Source organism: Apis cerana, linkage group LG6 (assembly GCF_029169275.1).
Source record: "Apis cerana isolate GH-2021 linkage group LG6, AcerK_1.0, whole genome shotgun sequence".
In the NCBI taxonomy this organism is placed as follows: domain Eukaryota; kingdom Metazoa; phylum Arthropoda; class Insecta; order Hymenoptera; family Apidae; genus Apis; species Apis cerana.
This window is the reverse complement of record NC_083857.1, coordinates 1,798,302-1,818,319: the sequence shown is the minus strand read 5'-3', so window position 1 is coordinate 1,818,319 and position 20,018 is coordinate 1,798,302. Positions and strand designations below refer to the sequence as shown.

Sequence of the window (20,018 nt, the reverse complement as noted above, 5' to 3'; positions counted from 1 at the left end):
AAGAATAGATCTATCCCAAAAAAGATAGATTGAAATAGAATTAGAACTCTATTTCAAATAAAACTATAACTTTTTACAATGTTAAAAAATTTTTTAAAACTTTCAAGTAAATTATTATTAATTATTTATAGCATTTCTGAATCAAAAGAAAAATAAAAATGAATGATCATTGTGTCATAAAAGAACTAATACTTTGATACTCAATTCTGTAAGTAGTACAAGTCAATTAATTCTCATTCATAAAAAGCAATAATAATATACTTACTTATTTATCTCTTTATTTCGAAATTTTAATTTCATTCTATATATCATTTTTTGAATTTATGATGTAATATTCTATTTTAGATTTTATGATGAATGAAAATAGTTTACTGATAATTTTATGGTTCTTCAAATCGATAATAAATATTCGTTTCAATCAACAAGATACATAATACAAATTAATTGAAGTAATTAAAGAATAAGAGAATCTCTTAATCTTAATTAAGGTTCTAAAGTACATAATTTAGCACATATGTCAAAGATAAAGCAAATATTAATGATTTATATACATATAATATTTTTGACAATACACATAATATTATTCAACAATCAAATTGTTGAGTAATAGTCTATAATTTTATAATGATATTATAAGGTCGTGTAATTTTTGAGAACAATTCACATCAATATATATAATATTAATTATATAATACAATTTTGAAAATATACGTTATATAATTAAATAAATTTAAAACGAATTTTTTTTATTATTACAATATTTATATTTGTTTAATAATTGTTTAATATGATTTAATATTGATGAAAAAGTTGTACAAGTCTATTTCATTGACAATATAAATTCTAATTTTTTTCACATATTCTGAAAAATATTATTAATATTAAACATTAACATTATGAAATTAATAATAATAATAATTTCTTAATATTTATTTCTCTTTTAAAACTTTTATTGAACATATTAAAGTTTTATATATATATAATCAATCTATTTTTTATGTTTGAGCAATAAGAAATTAAAAATAGAACATCACCTTTGATGCTTATTGCATTTCAATTAAACAAGAAATAAATATTTTATTTACATTGAATCGAAATAAATACTAAATAAGCAAATAATAAATATTTCTTTATAATTTTAATATTTATGATATAATATTTTCATTAGTATTTACTACAATATTATATATTAAAAATATTTTAATTTTCTAATATTTGCTTTAACTTATTTCCAATTTTTACCTCTTCTATGTTTAAGATATTATATATTATATTTTGTCTATTTAAATTATATATTTTTTATAATTATTTCATATATTATTATTATTCATATATATTTCATATATATATTATTATTCATATATTATTTCATTTTCAAATAAAATTGAAAAATTTTAATTACAATTTTTATCCTTATAAGCAAATGAAATTTCAATTATAAAGAGAAATTACTTTTTAGATAAACATTTTAAGATATATTATATACATTTAATGCATTATGCATTTGTTATATATGTATAATAATTAATAATAGAATAATCGAAATCTTTGCATTATATTATATCATTTTACGCCTAAACCGTATAAATTTGATCAAATGTACACAAACGTGTTAAAAAGATTACATATTTCTAGAAACATTTTATATTTATATATAATGTAATTTCTTATTACGCGAGAAATTAATTTGAGAATTTTCGATCGATCGATAAAGAAAATTTTGTATCGCGTTTTACAATTGTTGTTGTTGCGCTTCCGGCAACGACAATAATTAATCTACGCGTACGACGATCGACATAACATCATTTAACATTTGCCAAGTTACTACTCGTCTCTTTCGATTGACTCGAAGCTATTTGCAGCAATCGGCCGTGTATCTACGACTTAAGATACGATAAAAATAGGAAGTTTAGTCTGCGCAACAAATATAATGAAATGCATGGATAATAATGATAAAATGTGCGTGATAACGAAACTATAAATACATATGATAGGAGTAATTATTCTTGGGAGAAAGAAAATGGAGATACTTTTTCCTTAATTAATTCGTATTTCATATCCGAGAGAAAATATTATCTTAAGAGAAAAAAATATGTATAATAGATGGCGAATCACGATTGCATTGAAACATTTTGAGAAATTTAATAATATTATTTCTATTATTTTTGTAATGTTTATAAATAATGATTGTGTACATAATAATATTCTGATCAAAAGATTAAAAGAGGATTTTGTTTAATTGTTTTAAAAGATTTATGGATTTTCTGAAAGAAATTACTATTACTACTTAAAATACTATTTATTCATTAATTCATAAATTAATAATTTATTAACTCATAATTCATTAATAAAAAAATCGAAATTTATTATAGAGAAATTATTATTTTCATAGAATATGTATTCCATCCAGTCTTTATCTATAAGACAAGATTCTTCTTTCAACTATAAATGTTACAAGTTATCTTTTCCCTCATAATTCTATTGTGTCTTCCAAATACATTTAATATTTTATATTGAAATGTCAAGTTGATTAAAAAATTAAAACAAATGATTTACAATTAATTTTTTCCATCGATAAACTTTGATATTTATAGCTTTTATTTGTAAAATTTTTTGATATTTAAAATAACAAAATATTAAATGTAATTTCTGTTTTATTCTATTTCAATTTCAATATACATTTTTAATTATAATTTTATTTAATGTAAAAAATATATATAGCAAAATTTATTCAAAATTTAATTTGTTCAAATATAATAAATATAAATATTAAAAATTTAAATAAAGAAATAAAAAATAACAAAATGAATTTCTTCTATGCAACTGTTTATTTTCTTCGTCTCTAACAATACATAAAGAAATAATACAGAAAAAAAGAAAAAAAAAAGAAAAAAATATTTCTCGAAGAAGTGTTTCTTTACTGTTTTTTGTGCACAAAGAAAGCGCCTTAGGATATCTGCGAATTAACTAAAATCTCTCTTTGTTTCATTACTAGATTAAAAAAAAAAATTGTAATGTTTGTTATCCAGGTTGTAGCAGTACATGTTGAACCAAACATTTTCGATTCGTACTACAATGGATGTTGCAATGGAACTTTTTGGCCATTGTTCCACTCTATGCCTGATCGAGCGACCTTCATTGCGGAACATTGGCGAGCGTATTCCGCGGTAAATGAAGAATTCGCAGCAAAAACGGTGGGTAGTTTTCGAATGGAATATCGATTATTCGAGAAATTAGGAGAATAATTCTTAAGAAGTCGAGAACTTGATAATATTGTATGATCTGACAATTGTGCAAATAAAATTGTCAGATAAAAGGAAAGATAAATAAGATATAAAACGTAGGAAATTTTATATTTGTTATCTACACTTTGTATACTGTACAAATAAGTTTTTTATTTTGAAACTGTTAAGAATGATAAAGTGACAAATATTTGTTGTTATAATGTAAATAGAATGATATCTATTTTTATGAATGAAATATATCATTTTCATGGAAAATAGGAAATTTTGCTTATGTATAATTTAGATTTTGGATACTTTCTTTTAAAATATTTTAATATTACAAAAATCAATATTATTTTCAAGTAATTTTTAGAAATTGTTTAAATTAATTGTTTAATTTTTATTATATTTATTGTCTTGTATAAATATAAAATCGTTATTTGAATCACTTCTTTGAAAAACATTAATTGTTTTTCTAATAATCTGGATTAATTAGATATCTTAATAGAATCAAATCTTTATTGAAATTTCAAATATTTAATGAAATAATATAAAATATAAAATATAAAATAAAAATATCATAAAAATATACTTAAACTATTTTTTACCAGCCAAATGTTTAAATATTAATGTTTCTGAATAATAATTCAGATGAAAAGAAATGTTACTTAATTGTGAAGGAAGATATATAATAACTGCAAAACAATTTTAAAATTAATGAATGTTTATGTATTTTTAGATTATCTATTTTAAATTATGTTTTGCTCTCTACTTTAATCATAAATATCAATAAAATATAATTTTTTGCTAAAAAAATTGATAAAATATCTATTATTTTTAGAACTTTAGTTAAAAAATATAAGTAAAAAGCAGTAATTACAGAATAAAATCATCAAAATGTACATAAATTTGTACACGAATTCAATTCGGTTCCAGGTTACTGTTTTACTTTATTATTGAAATATTGAATAAAAAATTAAATGCTTTATTACACAAGCATTCTCGTAATAATAATTTGATAATTTTGTCTCATTGATATTTAGGTTCGTGCTTTAGAAGAAATCCATAAAGAGCAAAAGAATCAACCAAATGGTACACCACTGGTGTGGGTGCATGATTATCATCTAATGTTGGCTGCGAATTGGATTAGACAAGCAGCTGATGAGAAGCAACTTAAGTGTAAATTAGGTTTCTTCCTTCACATCCCTTTTCCACCATGGGACATATTCAGATTATTTCCATGGGCTGATGAAATCCTTCAGGGAATGCTTGGTAGGAAATATACTTTTATCAATTCTTAGATTTTTAGATTATGGATATATAAATATTTTATTTATATAGATATTATATATTTATAAATATAATATCTGTATATCTATATATTTATGTGTAGATATACAGATATTATATTTATAATATATATATATATAATAATATATATATATATATATATATATATATATATATTGATGTATAGATTTATATATAGATTTTTATCTTGCTAAGAATTTTTGTATTACAATTTTAAGACAAATATTTAATATTTATTAGATATAAAATTATTTTTTAAAAATAAATGAATATTGATTTATAAATTTCATGAATTTTAATTTAAAAAAAATTAACATACATAAGATCAATTAAAGGAAAATTTAGCATTTGTTAAAAAACATAGAATAGAATACTATACTTGAAAAATATTTAGATGTTACTATAATAAGTAATTATAATAAGAATAATTATAGAAAGTTTATGAAAAATTATATAAAATATAGTGCATACATATTAATCACATATTTATTGCATATTTTAATATTTTTTATTTAAAAATTTTATAATTATGAAATTTTTGAAAAGCAAATTTAATAAAAATAAATTTTCATTAGGTTGCGACATGGTCGGTTTTCATATTCAGGATTATTGTCTGAATTTCGTCGACTGCTGTCAGAGAAGTCTCGGTTGCAGAGTCGATCGTAAGAACTTATTGGTGGAGCATGGTGGAAGAACTGTACGAGTGAGACCGCTTCCAATTGGTATTCCATTCGATAGATTTGTCTCGCTGGCCGAGACTGCCAACAAAGTCATATCAACTAATCAGAAAATTGTATTGGGCGTTGATCGTCTCGATTATACTAAGGGTCTGGTTAATAGACTGAAAGCTTTTGAGATGCTGCTGGAAAAGCATCCTGAACATCGAGAACAGGTAAAGATGTTGCTATTATCTAGTTGCATGCAATTACAGAAAGATTCGTTTTATATTTATACATTTAATGTTTGTGTGCAAAAGCAAATCTTTAAATTATTGAAAATAGTTACTTTGGATTATTATATTGTAAATATCTAGTAGATAATTATATAGTAGATAATAATATTAACTAAATAGATATTTAGTTTAATATTATTAATATTATATTTAGATATATATTTTAATGTTTGAAAGAGACAAATTATTAAATGTAATTTTAAGTTTTAAATATTTCAGAATAAATGCATTATTTATTCATTCTGTTTTTAATTTTTAATTACTTAGTAATAACTTTTGTAATTGAAGTAGTGTAAATTCTTATAAAGATAATAAAGAAACGCAGTTATATTTAGATTTAATAATTAAAAAGATTATACAATTATTTTATTCATGTTTTAAAGAAGTTGTGTAATAATAAAAAGAAATACTAAGAAGATGAAATAATATTTCTGTTTAGGTTACTATGCTTCAAATTGCTGTACCATCGCGAACAGATGTACGTGAATATCAAGATTTAAAACTTGAAATGGATCAGTTGATTGGTCGCATAAATGGTCGATTTACAACACCCAATTGGTCTCCTATTCGTTATATTTATGGTTGTGTGAGTCAGGATGAGTTGGCGGCATTCTATAGGGATGCTGCTGTTGCTCTCGTTACTCCACTCAGAGATGGAATGAATTTGGTTGCCAAAGAATTTGTTGCTTGTCAAATCAATACACCACCAGGTGTACTGATTGTTTCTCCATTTGCTGGAGCTGGAGAAATGATGCATGAAGCTTTGATTTGTAATCCATATGAAATAGATGAAGCTGCAGAAGTTATTCATAGGTAAGTTTTAAAATATTCAAATGAAAATGATATTATTTAAATATTTATACTATTTATACTATATATTTATAATATTGATACTATGAATTTAATTAATATTCCAATTAACATTAAAGCTAATTTTTAGTTAATTTATATTAACAAACTTTATTATTCTTTTATTTCATAGTTTAACAAATATATTTTCATATAACAATATTTTCATATAAACAAATATTAAATATAATATATATTATATAATAATATAATATATATTAACAAATATTAAATAAAATATATAATTAAAATTTATTAAAATTAATTTCACTTTTTAAATATATGATCTTACATAATACAATTTTTTTAGAAAATGTATAAATAAAAAAAATAAAAAATATAAAGAATATCGCAAAAATCTGTTAGTTCTTAAATCTTTTATTTCTTATTATAAAAATTTATTATATATGTATATTTTAGAGCTCTTACTATGCCAGAAGATGAACGCACATTAAGAATGAATCACTTAAGACGTCGCGAAAGAATCTACGATGTTAATTATTGGATGAAATCTTTCCTGCAAGTAATGGGATCACTCGAAGAACATGATTCTGTAGGTGCTACGACAATGCAACCGGTGACTATGGATGATTTCGATGATTATTTGAGCAAGTAGGTATTATTAGAGTTCAACAATGGTGTATGACTGGGCCCGACCAGAGCATGCGTTTATACGGGACTCAATCAAATAAAATTAAATTAAAATCATTTGATGTTTTTAATTTAAAATTATTAACACGTTATAGATTATAAATTTCTTATTGAATGAATTATTGATTAAACTTAAAATACTAAATGAATTAATTGCATTTTAATATATGATTATAAGCAAACTATTATATTGAAAAACATTATTTACAAAATTTCTGATATATAATAAGAAAAATTTATTGAATAATGAAATTGCAATTTGTAGTCTAATATATAAACTCTAAGCTAAGTAATTCTTACTTTTAATATGTCATTCCTAGAATTTAAATTTTTATATGTTTTTGTACGATATAATGAAATATATAAATGTATAATAGTTTGCTTATTACATATACAAGGATAAATTCTTGGGAATGTCTATATATAAAAAATATATTTAATAAGTCAACTAAATCATCAAAATGGAATGTTTTTTCTTTCAATGCAGATTAAGAATAGATTTGTTTATTAAATCGAGCATGAGTTTGGGTACATCGCAACGTGGGGAACGATATTTGATATTGTATTTCTGATATTGTTGGTATAAAAATTATAAATTCCAATTATTAAAATTCAAGATTACCTTAAATATTTTTTTCCTAATTAACTATCTATTTTTTCTAATTTTCCTAAAATACCTAAAATTTCCTGTTATCAAGTTACTGTGGTGTATTTAATGCATCGTGAAAAAAGTATAAATATCCTGGATCAAATTTATATAATATTGGGATCTTCGACATGTCCATGTTTGATATTATTTGAGGTTATGCTCAGCCAGAGAATGCTTTTGGAAAACGGGCGGGCCCGCGCGTGCGAATGTGACCTGACTCATGATGAAAATCGGGTAACGTTCCAGTGACATCCACATGTCCCCTAGGTATATCGGCGATAATCATAAATTGGCTCTCTTATTGGATTATGATGGTACGTTGGCTCCTATTGCAACGCACCCGGATCTTGCAATCTTACCACTTGAAACAAAGAATGTTCTACAAAGGTTGTCCAACATGTCTGATGTATATATAGCAATTATATCGGGTAGAAATGTGAACAACGTAAAATCAATGGTTGGCATAGACGGCATCACATATGCTGGAAATCATGGACTGGAAATTTTACATCCAGATGGCAGTAAGTTTGTTCATCCGATGCCTGCTGAATTAGAAGGCAAAGTGGCAAATTTGATGCAAGCGTTGCAAGATCAAGTGAGTTCCATTTAAGATATTTTTTTAATAATTTAATATTTTAAAAATTCTTTTATATATTTCATTAAATTAAAATTGCTTAAATCTTTGTAATCATAATTTTCTTATTAACATTGAAATCAATTAGGATGAAAATAGCTAACATAAGATTAAAAATATAAATGATAAAGAAAAATGATAAAAAAATTAATACTGCAATTTTAATAATTAAATACTTTTATCACGTATAATATATCATTCGAAATTTTTATATCATAATAACAAAAATGAAATTTAAAAAATTTTAAATAATTTTAATAATTGTCAAATATATATGTATATATTAAAATAAAATTTTACTAATTTGATATATTCTATTCAGCTCTGCAGAGACGGTGCTTGGGTAGAAAACAAAGGAGCACTATTAACGTTTCACTATCGTGAAACGCCTATGGAGGGACGTTCTGTGATGGTTGAACAAGCAAAGAAAATCATTGAACAAGCGGGTTTCAAAGCTTGTTCGGCACATTGTGCTATCGAGGCGAAACCACCTGTCGAATGGAACAAGGGCCATGCTTCCATTTATATTCTACGTACTGCATTTGGCTTAGATTGGAGCGAACGTATTAGGATTATTTACGCTGGTGATGATGTGACAGATGAAGATGCGATGAAAGTATGAACTTCTTAATAATCGATTTATGAAATGAAAAAAGAATATTACTTTTAATTTAGTTTTAGAGATTTTCCACTCAGTTATATCTTATCTTTTTTCTAATCTTTTGATCTGGTTTCATATTATATATATTTATATATATTTTATATATTGTGTACTATTATACATAATATTAATTGTATATTTTATCTAGGCGTTGAAAGGTATGGCAGCAACTTTCCGTGTAGCGTCGTCACATATAATTCGAACATCAGCTGAAAGGCGTTTGCCAAGCACGGATTCTGTGTTGACCATGCTGAAATGGGTGGAAAGGCACTTGAGCAGACGTAAACCTCGCAACAGTACTGAAATTCCTTCTAGATTCCGTCGTAGCAGCGCTGGCATTACTATGGAAATGTCTTATACGACATTAGAATCCTAGATGATGATGTAACATTCTACATTATCATATCGACTGTGTCCTCGACAAGAATTTTGTATATTATAAACTTATGATATACTTATAAAGTAAGGACAACTAAACACGAGAGAGAAGAATAAAAATAAAAGGACAAAAGGGAATCTCTAAGTAGTTAAAATCAAACAAAAAAGCAAAAAAAAAAAAAAAAAATGTAAATTGTTTAGCATAATCGTGATGGTAAAACACCATCAGCTAATGAACAAATCAAATATCATGCGAATACTTTTTCTTTCCAATGAACTGTATTCGAGAGCTATAATTACATTCAAATATATAGAATTAATTTAATAGAACAACCGTACAAACATATAGATATCAGCCAAAATAAAAGAAATCTTTTTTGATGTGAAGCAAATAAATCTTTATAAACTATTTTTAATTGATGTATCTCTCCGGTAACCATTTAAATGGCTTTACCCCATAAAATAAATTATGAAAAAATTACGAAAAAAAAAAAACAAAAAAAAATGAATGTTATGTGTGCAGTCGTCAAATCTCTATTTCAATCACGATGTGTGAATATATACATGTCCTCCTTTTTTTTGTAATTTCATTGTTTATCGTATAATTACAAAATATATTGTACGGTAATAATCAGGCTGAATGTAGTTTTCGGCGAAGCGTGTTTCATCGAAAACCATAATAGGTACTTAGTTATGTATAGTTTTTAAGTTCGCGTCGCTCAAAAAACAATAACAGAAAATATCCGATATATATTGTAATATTATTGAAATAACTTAACTAAAAGTGATTTTATTAACCAAATATTGTATAATTGCTATCAATTTCCGAAACATGAAATGAATAATTGTAATGGAAAAATTTTACATTGGTACATTAAAAAATCATTACAAATTAACATTAAAAATTAAGAGAAATCATTTTATTCGAATTTGTAGTCCGCTCAAAAAAGATCGTAATCAATTAATATAATGGATTTCAGTTTTGCATTCGTAGAATTTAAATTAATTTGTTAAATATTGTATATTTAAGTTATTGATTTAAAAATTTTTGCTGCTTGTATTTCAGCCATATTTTGTATACTTTTGAAATTGATAAAGATGAATAACGATGGATTCTCATTGAAATAGAATTATGAAATGTCTATTTTTTTATAAAAGGTGTTTTTCTTTTTTTTTTCTCTTGCGAATATGTTCTTTTTTTATAAGAATATTGAATGAAGTTTATAAATTTGTATTATTAAATAATCGATATAACAAAAACGATTTAAGAAGAAATATAAATACCCAGGCGAGATTACATTTTTGATATACCATATCGCTGTGAAAATGAACTTTGAAATAAGTGATTAGTTGATTAGTATGTAATTTTTTTTTTTTTTTTTTATTATTACTCAGATCCTGGAACTGTAATAAACAGTGCCAATAAAGTCCACAAAAGACGCAATACACAATAAATAGTAATGAACTATATAAATGATGATTTAGCGATAAGGAATTCGCGAATATTATACAAACGTTGTATTGTATACATATATTTTAGATGCATACTGACATAAAAATAAATACATTAATATATATTAATATATATTTAGAAAAAAATCATATTGAACATATATCGTTAAACGAAACTTAGAAATGAACGATATATTTGAAAAAAATAAGTTAAAGTAAACATGGACAACAATTTTTACACGTTTTTTAAGTAGAATAAGTCATTTAAGGATTTATTATTCCATACGTTTATCTATTTTCTACCTGAAACTAAGAAAAAAAAAAATTAAAATCGAATGAATGCGATGAAAATAAGATAACAAATTTTTTTTAATATCTTTAAAATATTTTTAAACAAATTTTTAATTAATTCTTTTTTGGTATATACTAAAAAGTATTGAAAAAATATAAAAACAAACTCTTAATTAATTGATATTTGATCAGTTCGATATATTTTATGAAATAAATTTTGAAAAGAATTTTTTATAAAAAATATTATAAAAATTACCATGCATATAGTACAGCAATATAACAGACCAAATGAAAATTTATAATCTTATTTTCAATGATAAGCCTGTTTGAATCAAAATTATACAAAAAAGAAAAAAATCAAATCTAATAGAAGAATATAAACAGAATTTTTAAAAGAGAATCAATAGTGAATTTTTCTACAACATATTTGCGTCTTGTTATTGGGAACTGATGTACATAAAAAAATATACTCGTTATTTTTTTCATCCATAATGAATGCCAGATTTATACTTATATAAATACATATAAGTATTTAATTAAACTTTGTTATATATTTTACAAAAACTTTACTAAGTATAGAGAAAAGTGATTGAAAATTCTGTGCATATTAAAATTACGTTTCATTCAATGACAAGAAGAAAATAAGAATGTTAAAATTTTTTAGAAGAATTTAAATCGAAAACTAAATTCCGGTATCTTTATGTGTTTACATTCATATATCACTATTAGATTTTTTTCGTGTATCATTGTCGAAATAATACATGTCATGTATGTTTACACATACATAGTGACATGTTCCCCCTATCGCATAAACTTCAAACACAGAAAGCTATGTAAACATATATATGAAGATTCGCTGAAAGGAAAGAAAGAAACAAATGTAAAACAAGAGTATTACGTATATATTACGTGTATTTTTATATTTAAAATCTGTGAATTTCGATAAAGAAAATAATAAAATGGAAAAAGAAAAAATAAAAAAAATATAAATGCTAAAATATGTGAATGAAAAACTTTTTCAAAAAATAATGAAAATATTATATGGAAATAATTCTAATTACGTGACCTATTTCTGTTCCGAATATCTATTTCGATGACTTTACTTATGATGTATAAAAATATATAAATGTACGTATACGAATATATATATAAATATTATTACGTCAAAAGAAAACAATTCGAAATGATTAAAAATATTTATAAATCTTTTCTTTCTTTTTTTCTTTTTTATTCTATGCTAAGAAAGAAAGAAAGGCATATATATCTTTATAATTCATATATTTGTTATTATAGATTAAATTTCGATTTTTGTATTTAAGTTACAGGTTTGATTAAATTTTTAACGATTATTTTGATTATTCTAATAATTTTTTTTTCGATATTTTTTTTTTTTCCTTATGTTTTTTCATTTCATAGTTTTTTTATTTCCAACATTACTTTGTAAGTAGTAATAAGATTATATGATGAACAAATTTGAGTTTATATAGAACAGCAGTAATATAATGATAGATTTATTCGTAAAAAAGAAACTTAGCATTCTTTTAATTTTTTGTATATTCTCACCTTGTATTTTCGGTATTTATTAGTCAATTATCATCGCTAGTCAATGAAAAGAGGAAAAGTAAGTAAACTCAAGAAAAGAAAAAAAGAAAAATGAAAAAATGAAAAAAACGAAATGAAAGAAAAGAAAATAATATACAGGTACATTAGGATTTTGTCTAGTCAAGTCGAAAAAAGAAAATATTCAGATATCATATCTCTTTGAAAGTATGTAAAACGTATGTATATATAATATATGTATGTATATATAATATATGTAGAAGGATACACATCACATATGTATATATATGTACACACAGAAAGTCCTATAATGTGCCTTTATAAATCCCATTAAATGAATGAGAGAAAAGAAGGGAAAACCAAGAAAAAAAATATGTATCTACATTTTCTATAAATAGAAAAATTAAAATATTTTAAAATGTGTCATAGCTATTAATGTAAAGAAAAAATTACAATCATAATATATAATTAATAGCTTGAATATACACACATCATAAAATTTCTTTTTTTTAATTTAAGGTTAAAATAAATTTATATATATATATGTATATATTGTTTTTATTATTTTTTTCTTAATATTTATTTTAATCTCTCTTTTTAGTACGATCTCTTTTTTTTAATATAATAATCATTTAATAATCATTTTAAATAATAAAATATTTATATCTTTTAAATATCATTAAAAATTTGTAATTGGAATTCAAAAAGCATAATCGATGATAGTAATATGTAATATGTCAAGTTTTAAATAATAAAATTAATATTTTTAATTCGATTATTTATTAATGATAATAAATATTATACTCTTTTTTTAATAAATATTTAAATTGTTTTATTCTATTATTATTAATAAATTGTTTTATATCTATTATTATATTAATTTGAAAGTTAATTATATTTTTTATAATAATTTTAATATTATTTATCATGAACTATAATTTGATTTCAGATAGTAAATTTATTTTATAAATAGTTTTTTTTTAATTATAATAATTTTTGTTTAACAGTCTTAATCAATTATTATATATAATTAGTAAAATACAAATTAATAAAATTTCAATCCTGGTTTGCCCTGCCTTATATAAAGTAAGATAAAATGAAAAAAATGTGTATATATATATACATATATGTACATGTATGCATATGTATGTGTCTAAAACTCATTTGACATTCACACACAATGCGCAAGACTTTGCAATCAAGTTATAGGCTTCTCCCATGATTGTAAAAGAGAATTAAAAAAAGGAAAAATAAAAGAATACAAAACAGAAGCAAAACAGCAGAAATAAACATTGTTTATAAACTGTACACAACTATATTTTTTTTTCTTTCCATTTCATTTTAACGTTTCTGCCTTCCCATCCGTATCTCTCTTTCTTCCCTTCTGTAATAGATGAAATTGTAAAATTTGTAACGAGAAATTGGCTGTGTCACAATATACACATAAATGCAATTTTTTAACGAACTTATAAATTGAATATTAGAGAATGTTGATTGTAAGTTATGTTTTCTGAGTTTTATTCCAAAATAAATATAATAAATTTATTCCAAAATAAATATTCCAAATAAAATATAAAAAAAATTAATATCCAAAATTTCACATTTTAATTTTTTGTTGAAGATATTTTTAGAGAATTGAAGATCATTTTTAAGACAAATGAAAAGCAGAGCAGAGAATTTTGCAAATTGTAATAAAATTATTGAGAATAAATGGGTCGTAAATATCAATTGATGAATTATATTTTGATTCTAAAAATTTCAATATTATAATTCGACAATATCTCACGATACTTTGCATATTTCTTTGTATGTAATCTTTTTTGATTTCTGCTTTATCAATTTACAATTAAAACTGTTTGATTTCTGCTTTATCAAATTGCAATTAAAACTGTTTTGAAGAATATTAATGAATAAAATAAAGAAATTGAAGAATGGATAACGGATAATTAAATCGGTTATCATCGAAGACTAGATATAATAGTAAATATATACAAATTCGATACTATAATAAACTTGGTAGATTTTGTTAAATTATTCTGTTTTGTAATTTTTAAATTATTACACAGAATATTAATATTCGTGGAATATTTTTGAAAGATTGATTCTAAAGACTTAAACAGAGTTTAGAGTTAAAGATTCTAAACAGAGTTTTACAGTTGTATATTTTATTTTTATTTATTTTCAATACAAATATTTTCAATTGCTTATAACTTAATAAATAAGTTTAAAATCGACTATTTTTGTGTCTTAATTTTTATATTTGTTTTAATTTCTAAAATTGAATTTTCAAAAATATCGCATAAATGTATTAATATCCTATAGTGTTCATATCATATTATATCTGTATTTTGACAATATAGAAAATTCTATACAGGATAAAGATATTTAGTTTGGAATATAATTTCTAATTTTTTTGCAAAATCTGTTTTCACCTATGATATTAAAGATTATCAATATTTTTACATATTATCTAGTTTTTATAATGTAAAATTATAATAGATATCAAAACAAATTTATCAACTTATAATATTATGATTTCGAAATGATCTTGAATGAACAATTTAAATGATAATTAAAAAATTTAAATAATAATCAAATAAAGTTTAGAAATTGAATATTATTTTTTGTGTAAATATTTATTCATTTACCAAATGTTCAAACTGATTTCCATTACTTCAAGATACTTTTGCTTGATGTAAGGCCATATACATTTCAGATACAATTTTATATAAAAAAAATTTTTAATGTTTTTATTGATAATGTCTATAAATATATTACATTTAACATTTGAAAACATTGACAAGTTTATGAATATAACGATGATCTTCATGTAAGTCAATATTTAGTTATATTAGTAACATTAAATACATATAGAAAGAAAAGATAAAAATAATATTAAAATTAATTTAAGAGAAAATAGAATATTAATTTTTTTCATTTAAGATCATTTCAAGATTTTGATGTTATAAGATATTGATTTTGTTCTGATATCTATTATAATTATAAAAAATAATATATATATTAATTAATTATAAAAAAATATACATATATTAATGTTAACGACAAAAAATGTTGATAATCTTGAAAATCATAGAAATGATTAGGAAAAAATCATGAGTCACTATTATCTTCATCATTTCAAATATTTGTCTTGATACAATTTTGGTAAAAATAATAAAAATATAGTATATAGGATGAATCATGATCATTTCAAATAACTCGTAAATTATTTATTATAAGAAAATATTATAGATAAAAGTTATATGATGTAGAAAAAGAAATAATTTAATATTTATTGATTTTTTATAAATAAATATATAATTACATAAAATTCTTCATGTTATAAATTTTAATAAGTTCGTTTTTATTTTACTAAATATTCATGTTTTCTTAAATGAAATTTTCTGAATTAAATAAAATTGTTTTTATTTAATTTTTATTATTTTAAATTTCATAAGATTTATCATATAAAAGATAAGAAATATACAAAGTAATATTTTTCTTTTCATATTTTCATATCGTTTCTTTTATGTCAAAGGCACAAATATATAATTCGATAACTTGTGGAAGATTATGGTTCAAACATAAAATATAAAAATCATTATCGACATTAACATTTTTGAGATGTACTATTTACTTCAAAGTTCAATTTGATTATAAAACATTGTTTTATCATTGTTTTATCATTATGAACTTAAGTTAAGTATAAAACTTCATTCGTTACTGAAACAGACAATTTATTTATTTATGTCTTTATTTGGGATAATTTTTTGTTATAAATTGTTTAATAATTTAGTAGTTTTCTATAACATATAATTATAATAATAATTTGTGTCGATGTATGTCGAATGTATTAAAAAATAATATAATTCTATTTAAAAAAATAAATTTGACTCTTATAAATTCTTTAAATATTTCTTTGCAAAAAATTTACTATATAATTTTGTCATGTTGTACAAAATGTGATTTTAATATGAAACATTTTTTTATAATAATTTAGAAAATTATTTAAAATAATCATATTTTATAATAATTTAGAAAATTATTTAAAATAATCATATTACAAAATTCATCATATATAATAAAATTATTTTTTAATTATATATATATATATATATATATATATATGTACATATATATTATATATAGAAATTTTAATATCGTTTTGCATTTTTTTTATTATATTTTATTACTAAGTTATTTATATTTTTTATTTCATTATTAAGTGATGTAGTTACTGATGTAACTAAAGCTTATAATTGAATAAATAAGTTTATGATAAAAAAAATGAATGATATATAAATAAATTATTTTAATATCGACATTTTTTTAATCATAATTTTCTATTATTTTAACACGAAATCAGAAAGATTTCAAAATATTCTAATAATCCACTATTAGTAAAATTATATATTTACTTATATACATTTAAAATTATATTTTTTATTTATTTAATTATTTAAAATCTTTATTAATTATATTATATTTTTTCAGTTTTTTGTAATTTAATTAAAAAATAGAAATTAATAATTATTATATTACAAATACATAATATTATTATTATATTATTATATTTTTCATGATAATATATATTAATAAAATATAATACATATATAATAAAAAATTGCAGATAAATAAAAAGCAAATTATGAAATACCCAATATAATACCCAAAAAATCATCGAATACTTTAAACAGAAGTTCATAGTCTCTTGATCATGTTCCAAGGAAAATTGTATTTACCCAAATATCCCTGAATAACTTCTACAATGGCACGTTTTGAAACTTGGTCTATGTCAATCTTTCTCGAAATATCTAAATATTTTTATTAGAGGTGAACGATGCCGATAGAAAGAGGGTGGACAATTTTCACGGTCGTTCAGCAATCGTTTTTAGTCTCTCTTCCCCTTCCCCCCCTTCTTTTTTCATGAACAACGGAAACGCATAAACGACGGTAGCATTTATTAGACGCATTATTTACGTAGTGGTCGATGTGCATGCTTGGAGGAGCCGGTCAATGCGGCATTGCCGGTATAAAAGAACGGATTACACGGTGTCCATTTCAGGGTGTACAAGAAACTGGTGTTTGCGGTAAGTCTTCCACGGACAGAACCTGGCCCTTGGCCGTGTACAGCTCGGTCGTGGCATTATCTTCGCTGTTTTGCCGATTCAATTGTGTGTGCGAAGAAAGGCGGCGTTTAACAAGAGTTTAATAAAAGGCAAACAGCGGGGTTGTCGGTTATCTTCGTCCTTGTCCCTCGATTACCTCTCTTTCTTCCTTTTCTTCATTTTTCCTTGTTTCTCCCGTATTCCCGATCGTTCATCCTTCTCCGTTTCTCGGCTCCTCGTTTATCCTCGTCACGCCCGTTTAATTTCTCCTCTTTCGTTCTCTGTCTTTTATGCTCGAAGGGATTATGTAGCTGGGCAAAACATGGGCTATAGAGGAAGAGAGGAGGGAAGAGGAAAGAAAGAGGAGGAAAGACGAAAAGAAAGATTCGAAAAAAAGGATCGCAGCTGTCACGCACGGGTGGTTCTATCGAAAACTGATTCGTTCTTTGCTGATTCGTTCTATCTTTTTCTTCGAAATCCATGCGGATAGAAGCATTTTCGTTTTGAAAGCCCTCGCGCGCGCGCGCACGCAGGTGATCATGCTTTTCGTTTGAAGCGTGCCTCTGGTCATAGAAGAAGAATCGTATATAAAGAAGCACGTTTAAATTGATACGTACAACAACGTAACACGTGTACTTAAGAAGCGGAAAACGGAGCCGTTTAAAAGTTTTGAGAGAGTTGACGATATTTTATTTACAGACTTTACCTAACACGATGTTAAGGGGAAAAAATTATTTGTTATTTTGCAAATTTTTATACGTTTGCAGAAAAAAATATAAAAAATTGTTTTAATATTTGTTTTATATCATACATTATACATTACATACATATATTATGTTACTAATATTAGCTCTTACAACAACTCTTACAACATATTATTATGGTATTATTATTGTATAATTATTGTAAGAAACTTATTATTGTAAGAAAATTTGAAGGAAAAAGTTTGTAATACGCAAAAATAAATAAATTTATCCAAACAAATTTAATATATTTAATGTATTTTTTCTTTTTTATATTTTGTAGCAAAGAAGTAATATTCGTTGTAATTAATTTCTTTTACTATACGTATAATGTATTTAATATAAAATAATATTATGTACTTACCATATATTTGTCAATTGATTTGTTGCAGTGCCAATTAACATGATAAGTATTAACTATAATAATTTTCAACTTGTATTTAACTATTTAAATTGCATTACATAAAATAATTTACAATAAATTACAATAAATTTACAATAAAATAAATTATAATAAATAAAATTACATAGTATTTATATATAAAATATATTTTTAAATTAATTATTAATTAAAACATTGATATTCATTTTATTTTTATTATTGGAAAATATTTTGTTCAAATTTCAATACAATCTATGGTCTATATTTTCATACAAAATCTTTCTTATCTTCTATTTTATCTACTAGATATAACTTATTGTTATCAAGTATGTTTTTTCGCAAAAAAGGTAGTCACAATTACAATTTCTTATTATAAAATATAAAAGCTAAAATTAATTACAAGAAAAGAATTTTACTGAATAAAAAAATTATATTTAAATAAAATATTAAAACATATAATAGAAAATTAAAAAAAAATCTACACATAGATACAACAAAAACATCTTATATTTTTAAACGATTCAATTTTATGTTACAATTTCTTTTTTCAACAAAGAAATAGCCTAATTTCTATTTCACTAATTTAGAAGAAATTTATTCGTCCAATCCATTTATTCATCGTCAATTTCGAATCTCATTCGTTTCGAGCAACGCCGCTACAAGATTTAAAGATTTTATTTGCGCGTTACTATTATTATTTATAAATTTCAAAAAAATTTCACCGTTGACAATAACATCAAATGAATATGATCGCCAGTATTAATCTTTTTGTAACGGAGGCGTTATTACGATCCCGTAAACATCTGTGTCACGGTGGGCACAGGGAAAGGGTAGGCAAAGTAAGTCAGTAACTCAGTGGAAATCCGCTGGGGGCTGGTCGGATCGATCAACTCTGATGTAATTATCCAAACGCTGAATTCTTTATCGTGGTGAAACAATAACGTATTTTCAGACCAAACAACATCGCGGTACCGAGACGCGGAAAGCGGAGAAACAACTCTGCCATATTCGCCTCTTCCGTTTTCTCTTTTCTTTCACCCTCTCTCCCTCCCTCTCTCTCTCTCTCTCTTTCTCTCTTTCTCTTGCTTTATTCCACTCGCTTTTTCTCTTCTTCCTCTCTGTTGACGTAACGTGTAATAGAATAATCTGTGTTACGAGAATGGCACCGGGGGG

At 23.4% G+C, this 20,018-nt stretch overlaps 1 protein-coding gene across 8 annotated transcripts in view; it reads left to right on the top strand.

The window, feature by feature from the left end:
* LOC107993483 (uncharacterized) overlaps positions 1-10,439 on the top strand; it is a 54,977-nt gene extending 44,538 nt beyond the window's left edge. For 4 of the 8 annotated variants that reach the window (XM_062075931.1, XM_062075932.1, XM_062075930.1 and 1 more), the window contains 8 exons: positions 3,030-3,194; positions 4,268-4,496; positions 5,111-5,427; positions 5,927-6,300; positions 6,757-6,948; positions 7,883-8,231; positions 8,593-8,886; positions 9,080-10,439. In XM_062075931.1, coding sequence (XP_061931915.1) covers positions 3,030-3,194; positions 4,268-4,496; positions 5,111-5,427; positions 5,927-6,300; positions 6,757-6,948; positions 7,883-8,231; positions 8,593-8,886; positions 9,080-9,307 — 2,148 coding nt within the window. In that variant the 3' untranslated portion in view covers positions 9,308-10,439. The remainder of the gene's footprint in view (positions 1-3,029; positions 3,195-4,267; positions 4,497-5,110; positions 5,428-5,926; positions 6,301-6,756; positions 6,949-7,882; positions 8,232-8,592; positions 8,887-9,079) is intronic. The other 4 variants (XM_062075936.1, XM_062075935.1, XM_062075934.1 and 1 more) reach the window with 1 other exon arrangement.
* Positions 10,440-20,018: the final 9,579 nt, after the last annotated feature.